Here is an 18,588-nt window from a genome sequence, read left to right as displayed (position 1 = left end):
ACTTTTTTATCAGTTTTAATATATTCAAATAAGATAAACTTATTTGCCGTCATTATTGATGTTACAAATACATTAGTCATTAAATAAATAACGATACTCCAGGAACTGGCCCTATATGTACACTAGTCACCTGCCTGTGAATTTGCACTAATTGCTGGCTGTATACAATGGTTATATACACCAACTGTGTATACTAGTTATTTGTCTGTAAGTTTATGCTAGCCACTGGCTATATACACTGGTTATATACTCTAGCTATATACTCTGGTTATATGCATTACTCATGTGTCTGGTTTTATGCCAACCACTGACTATATATACCAGTCACATGTCTGTGGATTTATGCTAGCCACTTACGGTATACACTGGCTACCCATGTCATCTGCCTGGGTTTATGCTTTATATACTGGTTATATATATATATATATATATATATATATATATGTATATAATAATAATATTAGGGAGTATAACTCCAAACTTACAGGGAAAAATTCAATTTAGTATTAAATCAAATTTCACAGTATAAATATATAAAACATGAATTAGAGATAAAACCGCTATTATGCAACTCAAACAATGATAGACATAAACCAATACATAAATAACAAATGATATATATTTTTATAAAACAAATAACTAGATCTCAAAAAGTATAAAAATGCTTAATCAATATATAATACTTTTTGTGATCTAGTTATATGTTTTATAAAAATATATTTTATTTGTTATTTATGTATTGGTTTATGTCTATCATTGTTTGAATTGCATAATAGTGGTTTTATCTCTAATTTATATTTTATATATTTATATATTGCCGGTGGCACGTAAAAAGTGTCATCCGATCGTGGTCGTTTGCCAGCCTCATCTGGCACCTGTGCCGGTGGCACGTAAAAAGCACCCACTACACTCATGGAGTGGTTGGCGTTAGGAAGGGCATCCAGCCGTAGAAACACTGCCAGATCAGACTGGAGCCTGGTGCAGCCTTCTGGCTTCCCAGACCCCAGTTGAACCGTCCAACCCATGCTAGCATGGAAAACGGACGTTAAACGATGATGATGATATATACTGGTCATCTGCCTGTGGTTTTACTGTCACCATTGTCTATATAAACTGAGTGTATAGTGTGTTTGAAAAATTAAAGGTCCAGTGATGATGACCACTTTGATTATAAGTTTACCAAATCAGAGCTGATCTTCGGTTATAGAACAATATTACAATATATGAAAAAAAAAACCAAACTATTGTCAAGGGACACTACTCTGAGATATTTCATGTAAATTTATTACCCTCTCCTACCATTGATTCACTTCAACAGAATGTGTGTGTGTGTATCACACAATCACAACTACAGTTTCCATTTGAGTTTTATTTTGATGTTGATGTACTTGACTCAATAGGTCTCCTCAAACACAGCAGGTCGCCTTACCTTGGATCGTAGGACGACCTGCTGTGCTTTTGCATTTTATGCAAGAAGTCTCATTTCATGTAGCTACAAATGAAGATGAAGCCAGTTCTAATAACAGTGTGTTTTACCATGTACAGTGTATCAAGTATTTTTGGTGTAATCAATTTACATAAGAAATCATCATTTTAAAGAGTGGCTGTGTGGTAAGTAGCTTGCTAACCAACCACATGGTTCCGGGTTCAGTCCCACTGCGTGGCATCTTGGGCAAGTGTCTTCTGCTATAGCCCCGGGCCGACCAATGCCTTGTGAGTGGATTTGGTAGACGGAAACTGAAAGAAGCCTGTCGTATATATGTATATATATGTATATATGTGTATGTTTGTCCCCCTAGCATTGCTTGACAACTGATGCTGGTGTGTTTACGTCCCCGTCACTTAGCAGTTCGGCAAAAGAGACCAATAGAATAAGTACTGGGCTTACAAAGAATAAGTCCCGGGGTCGAATTGCTCGACTAAAGGCGGTGCTCCAGCATGGCCGCAGTCAAATGACTGAAACAAGTAAAAGAGTAAAAGAGAATATATGTATGTATACACTACACACACACACACACACGTTTCAACAGATTATACATCTTTGATGCAAATAGTTTTGTTTGTGTGTTGCAGGATAACATCAGTAGTGAAATCTTCAGCAATTACATCACCATTTGGCCAACCAATATAAACAAGTAAGACTGGTTTCATATATTTTAACATCAAATATTTGGACACAAAGAAACAAATCATGTTGCTGATGTGATGTTTGTAGATATTAAAGTGTGTGATATTGAGCATTGACATCTTTACAAGATATATTTCAATTCAATTTTTTTTGGCTCAAAAAGCAAAAGCAAGGCCATGTAGGGGGACAGGGAGTTATGTACTGGGAGGGTGGTCATACAAAGAGTTCAGGCCATTTCTGGTCAAGAGAGACTTTGAACCGAGCAGTCGTCGGCAGCTTATTCCACGGATCTGCAACCTGGACGGAGAAAGCCCCTCTCCTTCGATTGAAATGAAATCGTCGAAGATAGAGCTTTTCGGAGTGGCCCTGCAGCCCACTTCGTATATGTATGGAGGCAGCTGTGACGGTGCCACGTAAAAACACCGTGTAAAAGTCCCTGTGCAGTGCCATACAAAAGTGCCTGTGTGGGGCTATGTAAAAGCACCCAACACAATCTTGTAAAGTGGTTGGTGTTAGGGAGGGCATCCAAGCATAGAAACCATGCCAAATGAGACTGGAGTCTGGTGCAGACCCCTCCCTCCCCCAGCTTGCCAGCTCTGGTCAACCTGTCCATCCCATGCCAACATGGACACTGGGCGTTAACTGATGATGATGTTTGTATGCACATATGTCATTTAATATACACAAGATTTAAATGTGAGCTACTATAAGTTTCATGTCTCTGGTAATATAATTGTCGGACAAGCTTGTATAGCTTTATGTACACTGCCTGACAATCATTCAGGTTTCTGAATGATTATCAGCATACCATACAAGCTTGTTTGGCTATTATATTATCAGAGGTATGAAACTTATAGTAGCTCACATTGAAATCCTCTCTATATTAAATGATATTTATCTGTCCTTAGTTGGAGTCCTTTTTTGTTGATTCCACTAATAATGGAGCAGTACGTTTTATATATGTGGAGGCACATGGCCTAGTGGTTAGAGCAGCGGACTCACGGTCGAGGGATTGCAGGTTCGAATCTCAGACTGGGCAATGTGTGTGCTTATGAGCGAAACACCTAAGCTCCACGCAACTCCAGCAGAAGGTAATGACGAACTTCTGCTGACTCTTTCGCCACAACTTTCTCTCACTCTTTCCTCCTGCATCTTGCAGCTCACCTGCGACGGACCAGTGTTCCATCCAGGTGTAACTTAGCGGTTTGGCAAAAGACCAATAGAATAAGTCCTAGGCTTACAAAGAATAAGTCCTGGGGTTGATTTGCTTGACTGAAGGCGGTGCTCCAGCATGGCTCCAGTCAAATGACTGAAACAAGTAAAAGAATAAAAGAATCAAAATGTTTGTTTTTTATGTTATGCTTTTGTTGAGTACAAATTTATTATTGTTAAGCAAGAATATTGTTGACAGTGACTTTGAAGTATCAGCATCATATTGTGTAGTGCAAATCTCTCCAATACATATACATATGTGGTTATATTGTTTTACAGTAGCAGTGCCATGGATACAGCTGCCTTAGCCGAATGCGTGTCCCTTCTGATGCACCATGCTTTATCTCAGGATCCCTTAAACCCGTCATGGTTGAGAACAGAAGCAGACATTCAGTTTGGTAAGATTGAATTCCTTGTTCTTTGTTTCTCATATTGTCTTGTGATTTGGTGTTTTGTGAGTGGACAGGGGTCACAGGCTTGGTTGGTTGGATGGATGGTCAAGAGATTTGCTTTTTCATTGATGAAATCTTGGATTCAGTCTCACAGTGTGGGCACTTCTACTTTAGGTTCTTTCTTCCACTTATGGTAAAATATGAAGTATCCCTTTTAACATAGCTCTAGGTTACCGAAAGTGGAGGCACGTGGCTTAGTGGTTAGGGTGTCAGCACCATGATCGTAAGATTGTGGTTTCGATTCCTGGACCGGGCGATATAAAAGATCAAGATTCAAGTGAATCAGGTCCTTAAATAGTGAAGTGCCAAGGTTGTACTACAGACCGGTTTCAGCCGAGTTGGTTATGAAAGGGTTAAAGGAGTTACATGGCTACCTCAGTAGGGGAGAGGAGGGAGAAGATGGGGAAAATGTGACAGTGAGGATTGTAGACTCAAGTTATAGGGAGAGGTATATAAATGAGGCGTAACCAAGGATTGGGTGGTGGGAGGGGTGGGGTAAGATCTCAAGAATATGAAAGGAGAGTGGGAAAGTGGAGGGGGAGGATGCAGTGAGTGAACACAAATAAAAGGAGGAAGTAATAGGTTTGGAGGAGGTGTTGTGGGGAAGAGATTTGACAGGGGCACATTGTGTGCAGGTAGGTTTGTGAGGTTGCAAAGGGAGAGTGAGAGATAGAGGTGAGGTGAAATACAGCGAGTTGTGAAGATGGGATGGGGAAATGTCTTAGAAAGAGGAGTTGTGGAGTAGAGGTTTGTCAGGGACAGACTATGTGCAAGGGCAGGGACGTAAATGATATGCCTTTATGGCCTTGATTTTATTTGGCTAGAAAGTATGTATGTGTGTGTGTATATATATATATATATATATATATATGAGACGCCATGATAGATCGTTAGCTACTACACACATTTTTTTTCTCTCCTTGTTTTTTTCTGTGTCCCTTTCTGTAGAAGAGTGTAGGCTCGAAATGTAAAAGACTTTTTCTATTCCTGAGCGTTATACTAATACATCTGTTTGTTTTGTACACCACCTGTCTTCGTCTTTTGTTTATTTTTGTAAACTTTCACTTTATATATATATATATATATATATATATATATATATATATATAATATATATATATATATATATATACACACACACACACACATGACCAAGTTAAAAAATCTGCTGAATCTCACTGATAAGGGAATCCTACATTGCTTATAAACTCTATATTTGGAAGGACTCATATTAAACTCTGTTGGAGTTTTGGACTTTACTCATAGGATATTGGAATATTGCATTTATACCATTATGCCTAAAAAATGGATTTACAACTTCAGTACTCATACATATCTTGCATCTATTTTCTTTCCTCCACCTCACTCTCTATTTTGTATCACATCTAGACTAACTATGACTTAACCATCCTCTCACACAGTTTCCGATGAAGGGATATAATTAATAAATATCCTAGAAACAGCTGTAAGACCTTTTATCTATAAATGCTCTAATATCTACACAGCCTTGGTTTTTCATCTTATTATGCAAAAAATTCTTATATGTGTGTGTGTGTGTGTTTGTATGCATGTATGTGTGCGTACACACACACACACACACACACTTACATACATACATATATATATATATATATATATATATATATATATATATATATTTTGAATCTTTTCCGCAGCTCACAATCAATATAGCTGTGCAATGAAGTATTACCTGGAAGCTGGTCTTGCGGCATCTAACTACTTTTCCATTCCAGTACCTCACCCTATATACGATGAACAGGTGAGTTAATTAGTTTCTCTTCTGTCGTGATGAATGATCTGTTGAAACAACCAAGTGTCTGTGTGTGTGTGTGTGTGTGTAAAATTTCTGTAACATTTGTTTCTTTCTTCAGTTCCTCATAATCACTAAAGAGAATATTTTGAAATCTTCAGTCCATCTTTTTTTATTTCTCATTTTCCCAAACAGGTCTACAGAAAGATGATCAAATGTTGTTCCTATCTCCAGTGTCACACACAGGTATGGCATTATATTACTCTCACATTCGTTAGCTGCCTGTCTGTCATAGTCTAATTGTTTTGCAGTCATACTTACATTGTCAGCTGGTCACACGATGTCCTTTGGTCACATGATGCCCTTTGGTCACACGCTGTCTTTTGGTCACACGATGTCCTTTGGTCACACGATGTCCTTTGGTCACACGATGTCCTTTGGTCACACGATATCCTTTGGTCATATGATGTCCTTTGGTCACACGCTGTCTTTTGGTCACATGATGACCTTTGGTCACACGATGACCTTTGGTCACACGATGTCCTTTGGTCACACGATGTCCTTTGGTCACACGATGTCCTTTGGTCACACGCTGTCCTTTGGTCACATGATGTCCTTTGGTCACACGCTGTCTTTTGGTCACACGCTGTCCTTTGGTCACACGATTACCTTTGGTCACACGATGTCCTTTGGTCACACGATGTCCTTTGGTCACACAATGTCCTTTGGTCACACTTTATGTATCTGCCACACTTATATTGTCTGTTAGGGACACTGACATGGTGTACCCATGACATTCACAGTGTCTGTGCGTCACATTCACCTTCAGTTGATGGTACCTTCAGTACCCTCTGTAAATCGATTGGTATTGGGAAGGGCATCATCCAGCTGTAGAAACCAAATCAAAGCAGACTATGGAATAGGGGTTCCCAACCCTTTTATTTAAATGAGTTTTCCCATGGACCCCTTTTAATATGCTTATCCTTATGTATATATATATATATATATATATATATATATATAATCACCGTGACCAACCAGGCTATCTGATGTTGCTACACATCGCTGGTCACAATGCACTTCGCATGGTTTCAGCCTTCAAATGACGTCACCCCACTGGCTAAGCAAGCAGGCCAACAGAAGAAAGATTGAGAGAAAGTTGTGGTGAAAGAGTACAGCAGGGATTGCCACCACCCCCTGCCGGAGCCTCGTGGAGCTTTAGGTGTTTTCGCTCAATAAACACTCACAGCACCTGGTCTGGGAATCGAGACTGCGATCCTACGACTGTGAGTCTGCTGCCCTAACCACCGGGCCATTGCGCCTCCACACACACACACACACACACACACACACACACACACACACACACACACACATGTATGTATGTGAAATTTTGAATTTAGTTCATGGACCCCATGTTGGGAACCTGGCGTGGGCCCTGGCCTTGCTAGAATGGAAAACATACATTAAATGATGATGATTGTGTGTCTGTTATTTGTTGTCTTTGTTGGCCAAACTTATTATCTGTGATTTACATATTGTGTGATGGCCACACTTGGAAGTGTGTATCTGTCACACATCATCAAATGACTGGATGATGGTGATGATATTTGCAATGATACTGATGAAGACATTTGTACATTACTGCATATACTTTATACGCACTTTTTGACAAGTTGTGGTGCACCTGAGCACTGTATACAATAATTTCATCATTATTATTATTATTATTATTATTTTATGATGCTATCCATAATGTCATGCTTCTTTCAATTGAACAGGTTGCCATCCTTTGTCAGTTTCTTGAAAACATTGACTACACGACGGCGTTCAAAGCCCTTCAAGAGACGACCATCTATGATGCCCAAGACATCTACTACTACTTCATCTGGGACCTCAGCATACTGGAATTCCTCTCACGTATCCTTTATTCATTTATTTTGTTTTTTTTTTCTTTTGGTCACAAACCACCTGAAATGCTCCATCTTCAGACAGCATTTTTAATTACCGTAAATCCTCGAGTATAATCCACATTTTTTTCCCAAAATTTAAAGGTCAAAATCCCTAGTACATACTATATATGAGGTTAAAAATGAAAATTATTTTCTAAGCAATGTCCGAGTCTCTATTTGCTGTCCAGCAATGTTTATTCAGACGCATTTTGTGATGTCGTGCGTGAAAACACCTTAAGCTAAGCCTGAAAGCAACGAAGTCTTAAAAGAATCATCCATAACTTGCAGTAAGCAACATTTATTAAAATAAAAGTATTAAGAACACAGAATAACATGTAACAAAAACAATTTGCAAAAAACATTTACATTCCCATATAACAGTTAAGAACATCACCATTAAGCGCCAAGGCGGATGAGATTCAGGGATATGCAGACAAACACGACACCAAGAAATTCTACGAGGCGCTGAAAGCTGTCTATGGACCGCAGTACTCCTTTGGATCAACCCCCCTGCTCAGCTCAGATGGAACCTCACTCCTGACTAACAAGAGGCTGATCCTGGAGAGATGGGCGGAGCACTTCAACATCGTGCTCAACCGACCAGCCCAGATCAACGAGGAAGCCATCGCACGACTCCCCCAGGTGCCGACAAACCACGAGTTGGCTGTTCCCCTGCAGTCGGGGAAGTGAGCAGAGCCATCAAAAAATGTCCACCGGCAAAGCTCCAGGCTCTGACGCCATCCCTGCAGAGGTGTTCAAGTCGGGAGGCCCCACCATGATCAGTCAGCTCACCACCTGTTCCAGTCGATGTGGGACAGGGAACAACTCCCTCAAGATTTCCGGGATGCAACAATCGTCCACATTTATAAGCGGAAAGGAGATCGGCAGTCCTGCGACAACCACCGAGGTATTTCCCTCTTGTCCATAGCAGGCAAGATCCTGGCCCGGGTCTGCTTGACCGCCTTCTGGAACACTTGGAGCAAGGCCTTCTCCCTGAGAGCCAGTGTGGCTTCCGTGCGGGTCGAGGGACCACTGACATGATATTCGCCGCCCGCCTGCTCCAGGAGAAATGCATGGAGCAGCACCTTGACCTCTGCATGACCTTTGTTGACCTCACCAAGGCCTTTGATACAGTCAGTCGGGAGGGACTATGGAAGGTCATGGGAAAATTTGGTTGCCCCAGCAAATTTATTGCAATTGTCCGCCAGTTCCACGACGGAATGACAGCCAGAATCCTTGAGGACGGCGACTCATCTGAAGCCTTCCAGGTGACCAACGGAGTCAGGCAGGGCTGTGTCCTGGCCCCAACACTGTTCAGCATCATGTTCTCGGCAATGATGTCCGACGCCTTTAGGGACTGCAAGTCCGGTATCAACATCAAGTACAGGACAGACGGGAAACTTTTCAACTCCAGGAGATTGCAGGCTGTCACAAAGGTGAGGGAGACAGTCGTCAGAGACTTTCTCTTTGCTGACGACTGCGCCCTTAATGCAATCGATGAGCAGGAGATGCAGCTCGAGATGGACAGGTTCTCATCAGCCTGTGACAACTTCGGTCTCACCATCAGTGCAAAGAAAACCGAAGTGATGTTTCAGCCAGCCCCCGGCAAACAATACCATGAGCCTCAGATAAGGGTGAACGGACGGATCTTACGAGTGGTGGAAAACTTCACCTACCTGGGCAGCACTCTCTCCTGCAATGCCAACATAGATGCTGAAACCATCAACAGAATCTCCAAGGCAAGCAGCGCATTTGGGAGACTGCGAAAGAAAGTCTGGGAGCGGAGAGGAATCAGCCTCAACACCAAGCTGAAAGTCTACCGGGCAGTCGTGCTTACCACTCTACTATACGGCTGCGAGACGTGGACTGCTTACCGAAGGCACGAGCGCCAGATAAACCACTTCCATCTCAGGTGTCTTCGGAATCTCAGACACGGAAGTTCTGAAGCAGGCAGATCTCCCTAGCACCATCACAATCATGCGCAAGGCCCAGCTGAGATGGGCGGGCCACGTCTCCCGCATGTCCGACACTCGCATCCCAAAACAGCTCTTCTACGGTGAACTCGGCCAGGGCAGGCGCAAAGTCGGAGGGCAGAAAAAGCGCTACAAGGATAGTCTCAAGGTCTCTCTCAAAGACTTCTCCATCGGAACAGAGACCTGGGAGACACTTGCTGCCAACCGCTCATCCTGGCGCAGCGCAATCACCGTGGGAGCAGGGACAGCCGAGGAGGGACGGATTCGGTCAGCGGAGCAGAACGTCAGATGCGTAAAGTCAGAGCCGCCTGCACCAGTAGCACTGCCCCTACCCACTTCTGCCCCACCTGTGGGAGGGGCTTCCTTGCCCGGATTGGCCTCACCAGCCACCTCCGTTCTCATGGCGGCAGTTCCATCAGATGATGTCAGTTGGTCATCTTCGAACCGAAGGACGAACATTATTATTAATTGTATTACGCATGTGCGGAAGTGTTTGTTCGACTAGGTGCTGCTGGCTTAATTACGCACAACTCAAGTTAGAGAAGGGGTGCGTATTATACACATGGTTTAGGTTTTTCAGAGGTACAGCCCCCCTAAAAATCCCCTGTGTATTATACTCGAGGATTTATGGTAAATGTCGTTGTTGCTGTTTTTAGCCCTAGGTCGACCCTCATTCTGTAGACCTGTAACCAGAAATTTCCTGGCCATGAACAAAGTGTCTTCTTTTCATATAGTATATCTAATACTACATTATCTAATGTACAATTTTCTTTGTAAGTCAGTGTGTGAAATGAAGATTTAACTGCTTTTTCTAGTTCCTGTGTTGGCTCTTCTACCATTGCTGTTCACTCCAAGTCAGCTTTGAACCTGCAGAACTGTGATCGAAGGTGTTCCAGTCATGACTATGCTGTCTCTTTTTATTCATACATAATCTATATAAATCCACCCTCTTATCATACCTAGAAACCTTCCTGAGGTGCACCTAGATTTACCTTTAACTGACCCCATTTGACTGTGGCTATGCTGGAGCACCACCTGAAGGGGTTTTAGTCAAAGAAAACAACCCCAGGACTTATTATTTGTAAGCCTAGTACTTATTCTATTGGCCTCTTTTGCCGAACTACTAAGTTACAGGGACGTAAACACACCAACATCGGTTGTCAAATGATGGTTGGGGATCAAACACAGACACAAACACACAAATATATGCATGCATATATATATATATATATATATATTTATTATATAGAAGGAGCTTCTACAGGACTAGAACTGTTTCATTCAAGAGAAATCTTCAGGAAGCTTCCTGAAGATTTCTCTTGAATGAAACAGTTCTAGTCCTGTAGAAGCTCCTTCTATATAATAAATTAATTTTACTCTGCTATGTATTGAGTACCTTATTTACTGTGGTTAACCCCGAATCAACCCGGGACCTACATATATATATATATATATATATATATATATACACACACATACATATATATATATATATATATATATATATATACACACACATACATATATATATATATATATATATATATATATATAATATATATATATATATGATGGGCTTCTTTCAGTTTGCTTACCAAATCCACTCACAAAGGTTTGGTTGGCCCAAGGTTGTAGTAGTAAGCACTTGCCCAAAGTGCCACACAGTGGGACTGAACCCTGAACCATGTGGTTGGGAAGCAAGTTTATTACCACACAGTCACACCTGGGTCTCTCTCTTTCTCTATGCCAGCGCCACCTGACTGGCATCCGTGTCGGTGACATGCAAAAGCACCAACCGATCGTTGCCGTTTGCCAGCCTGCTCTGGCCCTTGTGCCAGAGGCACGTAAAAAGCACCCACTACACTCACGGAGTGGTTGACGTTAGGAAGGGCATCCAGCTGTAGAAACACTGCCAAATCAGACCAGAGCCTGGTGCAGCCTCCATGGCTTACCAGACCCCGGTCGAACCATCCAACCCATGCTAGCATGGAAAACGGACGTTAAATGATGATGATGATGATGATATATATATATATATATATATATATATACACACACACACATAAAATATTCCCTTCTCAGCTGAAGGGGTTTTGTTTTGTAAATTACTCAGTGACCCTGTCAGTGCTGGTGTCACATAAAGAGCACTAGTGATGGATGGTACCACGTAAAAAGCACCCAATGTACTCTGTAAAGTGGTTGTCATTAGGAAGGGCGTCCAGCTGCAGAAATCAAGCCAAAACTGACTACGGTCCCTGGCCTAGCCAGCTCCTTATTTCTTTATTGCCCACAAGGGGCTAAACATAGAAGGGACAAACAAGGACAGACAAACGGATTAAGTTGGTTACATTGACCCCAGTGCTTAACTGGTACTTAATTTATCGATCCCGAAAGGATGAATGGTAAAGTCAACCTCGGCGGAATTTGAACTCGGAACACAGCGGCGGACGAAAATACCACAAAGCATTTCGCCCAGCATGCTAACGTTTCTGCTAACTCGCCGCCTTTAGCGTAGCCAGTTTCTGCCAAACTGTCCAACCTATGACAGCATGGTAAACGGACATATGATGATGATGCTGATGATGGTGATGGGTTTCTTTCAGTTTCCGTCTATCAAATCCACTCTCAGCTTTGGTCAGCTTAGGGGGCTATAGTGTGAGACACGTGCCCAAGGTGCCACTGAGCGGGACTGAACTCGAAACCACATGGCTGTTGGGAAGCAAACTTCTTTAAGCACATAACCAACACACACTTACACACACGCACATACGCACACACACACACAACTGAGCCCACTTACTGATATGCACATGTACACACTTAACACAGATGTGCACCCGCCTCCCCCTCCACCCCTGCACTTCAACCAGATGTACATAATAACTGAATCATCATCCAACTGTTGTTGTTGTTGTTGTTGTTGTTGTTGTTAAGCCAGCACAGAAATACCAGATAAGTCATTGACTCACAAATGACAAACACACACACACACACACACACACACACACACATGCCAGTGTGGTTGTTATGGCGATTACGACAACAGCTGCTGTGACATTACCTTTATAAGGATTAAGGCAGAGGTGGTGTTACCAGCAGCAGCAGCAGCAGCAGCAGCAGCAGTGATCGTTGTTGTTGTTGTTGTTGTTGTTCAGCTTGGACGCAAATAGAATCTGACTATTAGCTATGCTTGTCCGAAGCGTTGGTCTTTTGACCTGTTTCTTTAGAAATTTCAAGTGTTTGAATCTAAATTTGGAGAAATACGGAAAAAAAAAACTGAGACTCTCTACAATTCTATATTATCATATTTATGTTGTTGTTGTTGTTGTTGTTGTTGTATAAAAGATGTTTGTCCAACTGTTTTCTTGAAGTAAACAGGAAGTGTTAATTCCCGTTTCCTTTGATCTCCACACCTTAGGTAATGCTCGCAGGCTACCATTTCCTTCTGACCAATAATCGGTTGATTACCATGTAAAAGAAAAAAACCACTTGGCACCAGAAACTAAATGACTTCATCTGCCTTATTATTATTATTATCATTATTATCATTATTATTATTATTATCATTATTATTATTATTATTATTATTATTATTATTATGAAGTCATCCTTCCGGGGGTCGATAAAATAAAGTATCAGTCAAGTACTGGGTTTGATGTAATTTGATGACCCCCCTCCTCCCATCCTCCCTCCCCCTGCTGCTCCCACTCCCAATCTTAGACCTTGTGTGTATGTTGGAAGCAATTATTATTCGAACTGGCAGAATCGTTAGCACGCCAGGTACAAATGCTTAGCAGCATTTTGTCCGTCTTTATGTTCTGGGTTCAAATTCTGCCGAGGTCGTCTTCACCTTTCATCCTTTTTAGGGGGTCGATGAAATAAGCGTCAGTTGACCCCTGGGGTGGAGGGAATCAACTTACCCCCCTCCTCAAAATTGCTAGTCTTGTGTCAAAAATTGTAATTATTATTTTTATTATTATGAAGTGCTCCCTTCTGGGAGTCAATAAAATAAAGTGCCAAGGTTGATGTAACTCGACCCCTTCCAATTTTAGGCTTTTCTCTGGATTTTAGAAAGGATTATTATTCAAGCTGACAGACTCGTTAGAGCATCCGACAAAAGGCCTTGCAGGGTTTCTTCTGACTCTTTGAATTTCAAGTTCAAATCTCACTGAAGTCAGCTTTGCCTTTTGTCCCTTTTGCTTTGATGAAATAAGACACCAGTCAAATAATTAGGTTGATTTAATTGATTAACCCCCTCTCCCTTTCCTCAAAGTTACTGACCTTGTGCCTAAATTAAAAAGAATTATTATCAGGTATGTTGAACCAGAGGTGGTGGTCTCGGGTAGATTGGTACCATGGAACCAACCAGAGGTGGCTATCACAGGTAGATTGATATCGTCAGACCAACGAAAGCAGGTGGTTTCAGGTGAATTGGTACCATAGAACCAACCAGCGGTGGCTATCACAGGTATATTGATATCATCAGACCAACCAAAGGTGATGGTCTCAACTGAATATCTAGCCCCCCACCCCTGTTGTATTTATTTAATTTCTTGTTGTGTTCGTGGCATAGTAATGGGTAGTAAAGTTGGTAGAATGTTGGATGAAATAGTTTGTGGTGTTTGGTGACAATGCTGACAGACTGAGATCAAATCCTAACCAGGCCGACTTCGTATTTCATCTTCAAGGGTGATGAAATCTGTGAGGGTGTGCTGAAAAGTTCCTGGCTTTAAAGGTATCTTGAAAGACCTGTTTGGAGGCCCAACTTTCCAAGTTCTTTTACAAGGCTCACAAAAACTGAAGGATTGCTGCAATAAGTGTGTGAATCTGAGAGGAGAATCATCATCATCATTGTTTAATATCTGCTTTCTATGCTAGCATGGGTTGGACGATTTGACTGAGGACTGGCGAACCGGACTCTAATCTGATCTGGCAATGTTTCTACAGCTGGATGCCCTTCCTAACATCAATCACTCCAAGAGTGTAGTGGGTGCTTTTACGTGCCACCGGCATGAGGGCCAGTCAGGCAGTACTGGCAATGGCCAGGCTCAAATGGTGCTTTTTATGTGCCACCTGCACAGGAGCCAGTCCAGCGGCACTGGCAACGACCTCGCTCGAGTGGAATAAAATCATAATTAACTGATCCTCCTGTATTTTCTTTTACCCAAACCCAGGAACTTTTCAGCTCTCCCTTGTAAGTACTTTTCACCAAAATAAGATCTAACATAACTGCCACCATTTGCAGCATCACTGCCTTTCCTTCCATGACCACTGCTTGCGACTACAACTTTCAGCAAATCTGATGATGCTACCGTTTTCACCATCACCAACATCACACCGTCGTCACTATCAATAACGACAGTACAAAACACTGCCTCTAATTCCATATTCCTTGCCCCCTACCCTTCCACCCTTCCACCCATGACCATTGCTATCATCATTCCCATCAACGCTGACTACTATCACTACCACCACTACCATCATCACCATAGCAGAGGATCTTCTTTCAACCCCCTCCCCACCTCTCTCTCTCTCACTCTTTCCTCTTCCACTTTTGCAATTCAGAAGACATCCTTATTCTGTTCTCGTTATTGTTGTTGTTATTGTTGCTGTGGTTGTTGATGCTGATGTTGTTGTTATTGTGTTATTGATGCTGATGTTGATGTTCCTTGCCTTTCTTCTTAATTACTTCGTTAACCACTGACTCTCACGTTACCTGGGAGGAGTTTCCTTTTGATAACCTTTTGTCATCTTCTTCTGCCATTGTTGTTGTTATTGTTGTTGTTATTGTTGTTGTTATTTTGCCCCCTTAGCATAGTCACGTGTTCTCCCCAATTACTGTAAAGGTTGACTATTGTATTTCATTGACCCCAGCTGACAGTTTGATAGAAATGGTACACTGCCACACTAAATGCCTTGTGGTCTTTTAGTTTGCGGTCATCTGTATTTTGAATTTTACCATAAATAAACTAGGGTAGTAGGCGTAGGAGTGGCTGGGTGGTAAGTAGCTCGCTTACGAACCACATGGTTCTGGATTCAGTTCCACTGCGTGGCACCTTGGACAAGTGTCTTCTACTATAGCCTCGGGCCGACCAAAGCCTTGTGAGTGGATTTGGTAGATGGAAACTGAAAGAAGCCTGTCATATATATATATATATTTCTTTACTACCCACAAGGGGCTAAACATAGAGGGGACAAACAAGGACAGACAAAGGGATTAAGTCGATTACATCGACCCCAGTGCGTAACTGGTACTTAATTTATCGACCCCGAAAGGATGAAAGGCAAAGTCGACCTCGGCGGAATTTGAACTCACCCAGAACACTTAACGGCAGACGAAATACGGCTACACATTTCGCCCGACGTGCTAACGTTTCTGCCAGCTCGCCTTATATATATATATATGTGTGTGTCTGTTTGTCCCCCCAACATCGTTTGACAACCGATGCTGGTGCGTTTACGTCCCCGTAACTTAGTAGTTTGGCAAAAGAAACCAAAAGAATAAGTCCTGGGGTCGATTTGCTCGACTAAAGGCGGTGCTCCAGCATGGCCGCAATCAAACGACTGGAACAACCATAATATAAAAGATACCCTCTTACTATGCTAGGCTTATCAATAACACTGCAGGGGTATCTTTATGGGCTCAAAACTTCTGTTCAACCTTTGCTCCAGACACATACAAATCAGAATTTTGTTTTCAAAGTTGATCTAGGCCAGGGCTGGCCAACCTGAGGCCTTCAGGCTGCAGGTAGCCCGCTTGATACTTTCTTGAAGTATTGTGTTTAAATTTCAAAATAAAATTGTTTGCGTAAATCATTTGATTCGAAATAAATTAAAAATTTATCAGTGGCAATAAAGCGATAGGCTACAATTTTATAATTTTAAACAAATGAAAAGTATGAAACATTCGCGTGGCTGTGTGGTAAGTAGCTTGCTAACCAGCCACATGGTTCCGGGTTCAGTCCCACTGCATGGCATCTTGGGCAAGTGTCTTCTGCTATAGCCCCGGGCCGACCAATGCCATGTGAGTGGATTTGGTAGACGGAAACTGGAAGAAGCCTGTCGTATATATGTATATATATATATATGTATATGTGTGTGTGTGTGTTTGTGTGTCTGTGTTTGTCCCCCTAGCATTGCTTGACAACCGATGCTGGTGTGTTTACGTCCCCGTCACTTAGCGGTTCGGCAAAAGAGACTGATAGAATAAGTACTGGGCTTACAAAGAATAAGTCCCGGGGTCAATTTGCTCGACTAAAGGTGGTGCTCCAGCATGGCCGCAGTCAAATGACTGAAACATGTAAAAGAGAGAGGAGTGGTTGGCGTTAGGAAGGGCATCCAGCCATAGAAACACTGCCAGATCAGACTGGGCCTGATGTAGCCTTCTAGCTTCACAGACCCCAGTTGAACCGTCCAACTCGTGCTAGCATGGAAAATGGACGCTAAATGATGATGATGATGATGATTCTTGATTCTGTAATTTGATTATTTAATTATTAAGTGGAGCGCTAAGATCACCATCCGAGTGTGATTGTTGCCAGAGCAGCTGACTGCCTTATGTGGGATTGAACACGGAACCATGTGATATGGAAGCAAACTTCTTAACACACGTCCACCCCCAAGTAATTGACACCACAGCCGACAGCCGACCTTTCTTTTCTTTAATTCTCTATAAACAGTTCCAGTCAATGGCTGCGCCCACCCTGTTATCCTGTTATAGCACCCAAGCCACCCACTAGACAGACACTCAGGATGTAGCAATCTAGATATAGCTGCTACCCATCCAACCAGCCACCCCTGGCTGCAGCACCTATCCACCTGCTAGACAGCCACTTTGTTTATAGCCTGTTCCCCCACCCCGTCCACTCTAAATATAGCCCCACACCCCACCCACCGCTTATCCAGTCTGGATGTAGCCTCCATCCACCTGGCTATCTACCATTCCACCCTGGAAATAGTGCCCCCCCCAACATCTATCCTTCCACCCTGGATGTCGCCTCCATCCACCTGGCTATCTACCATTCCACCCTGGATATTGTGCACCCCACCCACCCAACATCTATCCTTCCACCCTGGATGTAGCCTCCATCCACCTGGCTATCTACCATTCCACCCTGGATATAGTGCACCCCACCCAACATCTATCCTTCCACCTGGCTATCTACCATTCCACCCTGGATATTGTGCACCCCACCCAACATCTATCCTTCCACCTGGCTATCTACCATTCCACCCTGGATATAGTACCACCCCCCCGCTTCCCAACATCTATCCTTCCACCCAGGGTGTAGCCACCCTTAACCACCCCCAGTCGCTCTCACTCCAGCTGCAGAACAAACGAATTTATCTGAAAAAAACAAATCGGTGAAGAGAATATTGTTTTTCCTTCATTTATAAATCTTGTTTTATATATTTATACACCCATATAAATATATATACACCCATAGTTTATGCATACATACATACACGCACACACGCACAGATATGTCTATCCCCACGCACTCTCACTGCCTCCACATCCACCCCCACCCCACCAATCAGGTTTTCACCATGGGAGTGGCTGTTACTGCTTTGAGGATATTTTAGTCGTGCAATCAGGAAATAGTTAGCAGAATTAACTTGGCTAATTTATCAACGGCATCAAGTGCTTCCTCACCACGACCACCACCACTGCTGCTGCTATCATCACTACCACTACCACCACCACCACCACTGCTGCTATGTCTGTGGCTTTCACAGCTTCTCTTTTGAACTTACCATCATCACCACCACTATCACCGTTATCATCATCGTTAACACAACCATCGCTATAATTATCATTCTTCGTTATCATAATGTCCGTTTTTTTTATATGATGCTAATGGAACCGATTTGCTGCAGAATATATTTCCACATCTCTTCTTCCTCCTCTTCCTCTTCTCTCCTCCTCTTCCTCTTCTCTCCTTCTCCACCTCTTCTTACTCTTCCTTGTGACATCCTGCTTATTGTGTCTCTCACGTATTCTGACCCCCCACCTCCCACCCAGCATTTCGTTTCTCTGTCTTCAAGCATTGCATTAGGTCCACCCCACCCCAAAAAAAAATTTGTAAAACAAAGCTGT

General features: G+C 42.6%; 1 protein-coding gene across 5 annotated transcripts in view; it reads left to right on the top strand.

Moving 5' to 3' along the window:
• LOC115221273 (integrator complex subunit 8) overlaps positions 1–18,588 on the top strand; it is a 54,274-nt gene that overhangs the window by 30,026 nt on the left and 5,660 nt on the right. For 4 of the 5 annotated variants that reach the window (XR_005002950.1, XM_036511035.1, XM_036511033.1 and 1 more), the window contains exons 21-25: positions 2,074–2,135; positions 3,620–3,738; positions 5,469–5,572; positions 5,759–5,809; positions 7,345–7,483. Coding sequence is in view for 4 of the 5 variants with exons in the window: in XM_036511035.1 (XP_036366928.1) it covers positions 2,074–2,135; positions 3,620–3,738; positions 5,469–5,572; positions 5,759–5,809; positions 7,345–7,483 (475 nt within the window). In the remaining variant the exon portion in view is untranslated. The remainder of the gene's footprint in view (positions 1–2,073; positions 2,136–3,619; positions 3,739–5,468; positions 5,573–5,758; positions 5,810–7,344; positions 7,484–18,588) is intronic. The other variant, XM_036511036.1, reaches the window with a different exon arrangement.

The sequence above is a fragment of the Octopus sinensis genome, linkage group LG18 (assembly GCF_006345805.1).
Source record: "Octopus sinensis linkage group LG18, ASM634580v1, whole genome shotgun sequence".
Classification (NCBI taxonomy): Eukaryota; Metazoa; Mollusca; class Cephalopoda; order Octopoda; family Octopodidae; genus Octopus; species Octopus sinensis.
The sequence above is the reverse complement of the archived record's forward strand: the minus strand, read 5'-3'. Positions and strand labels throughout refer to the sequence as shown.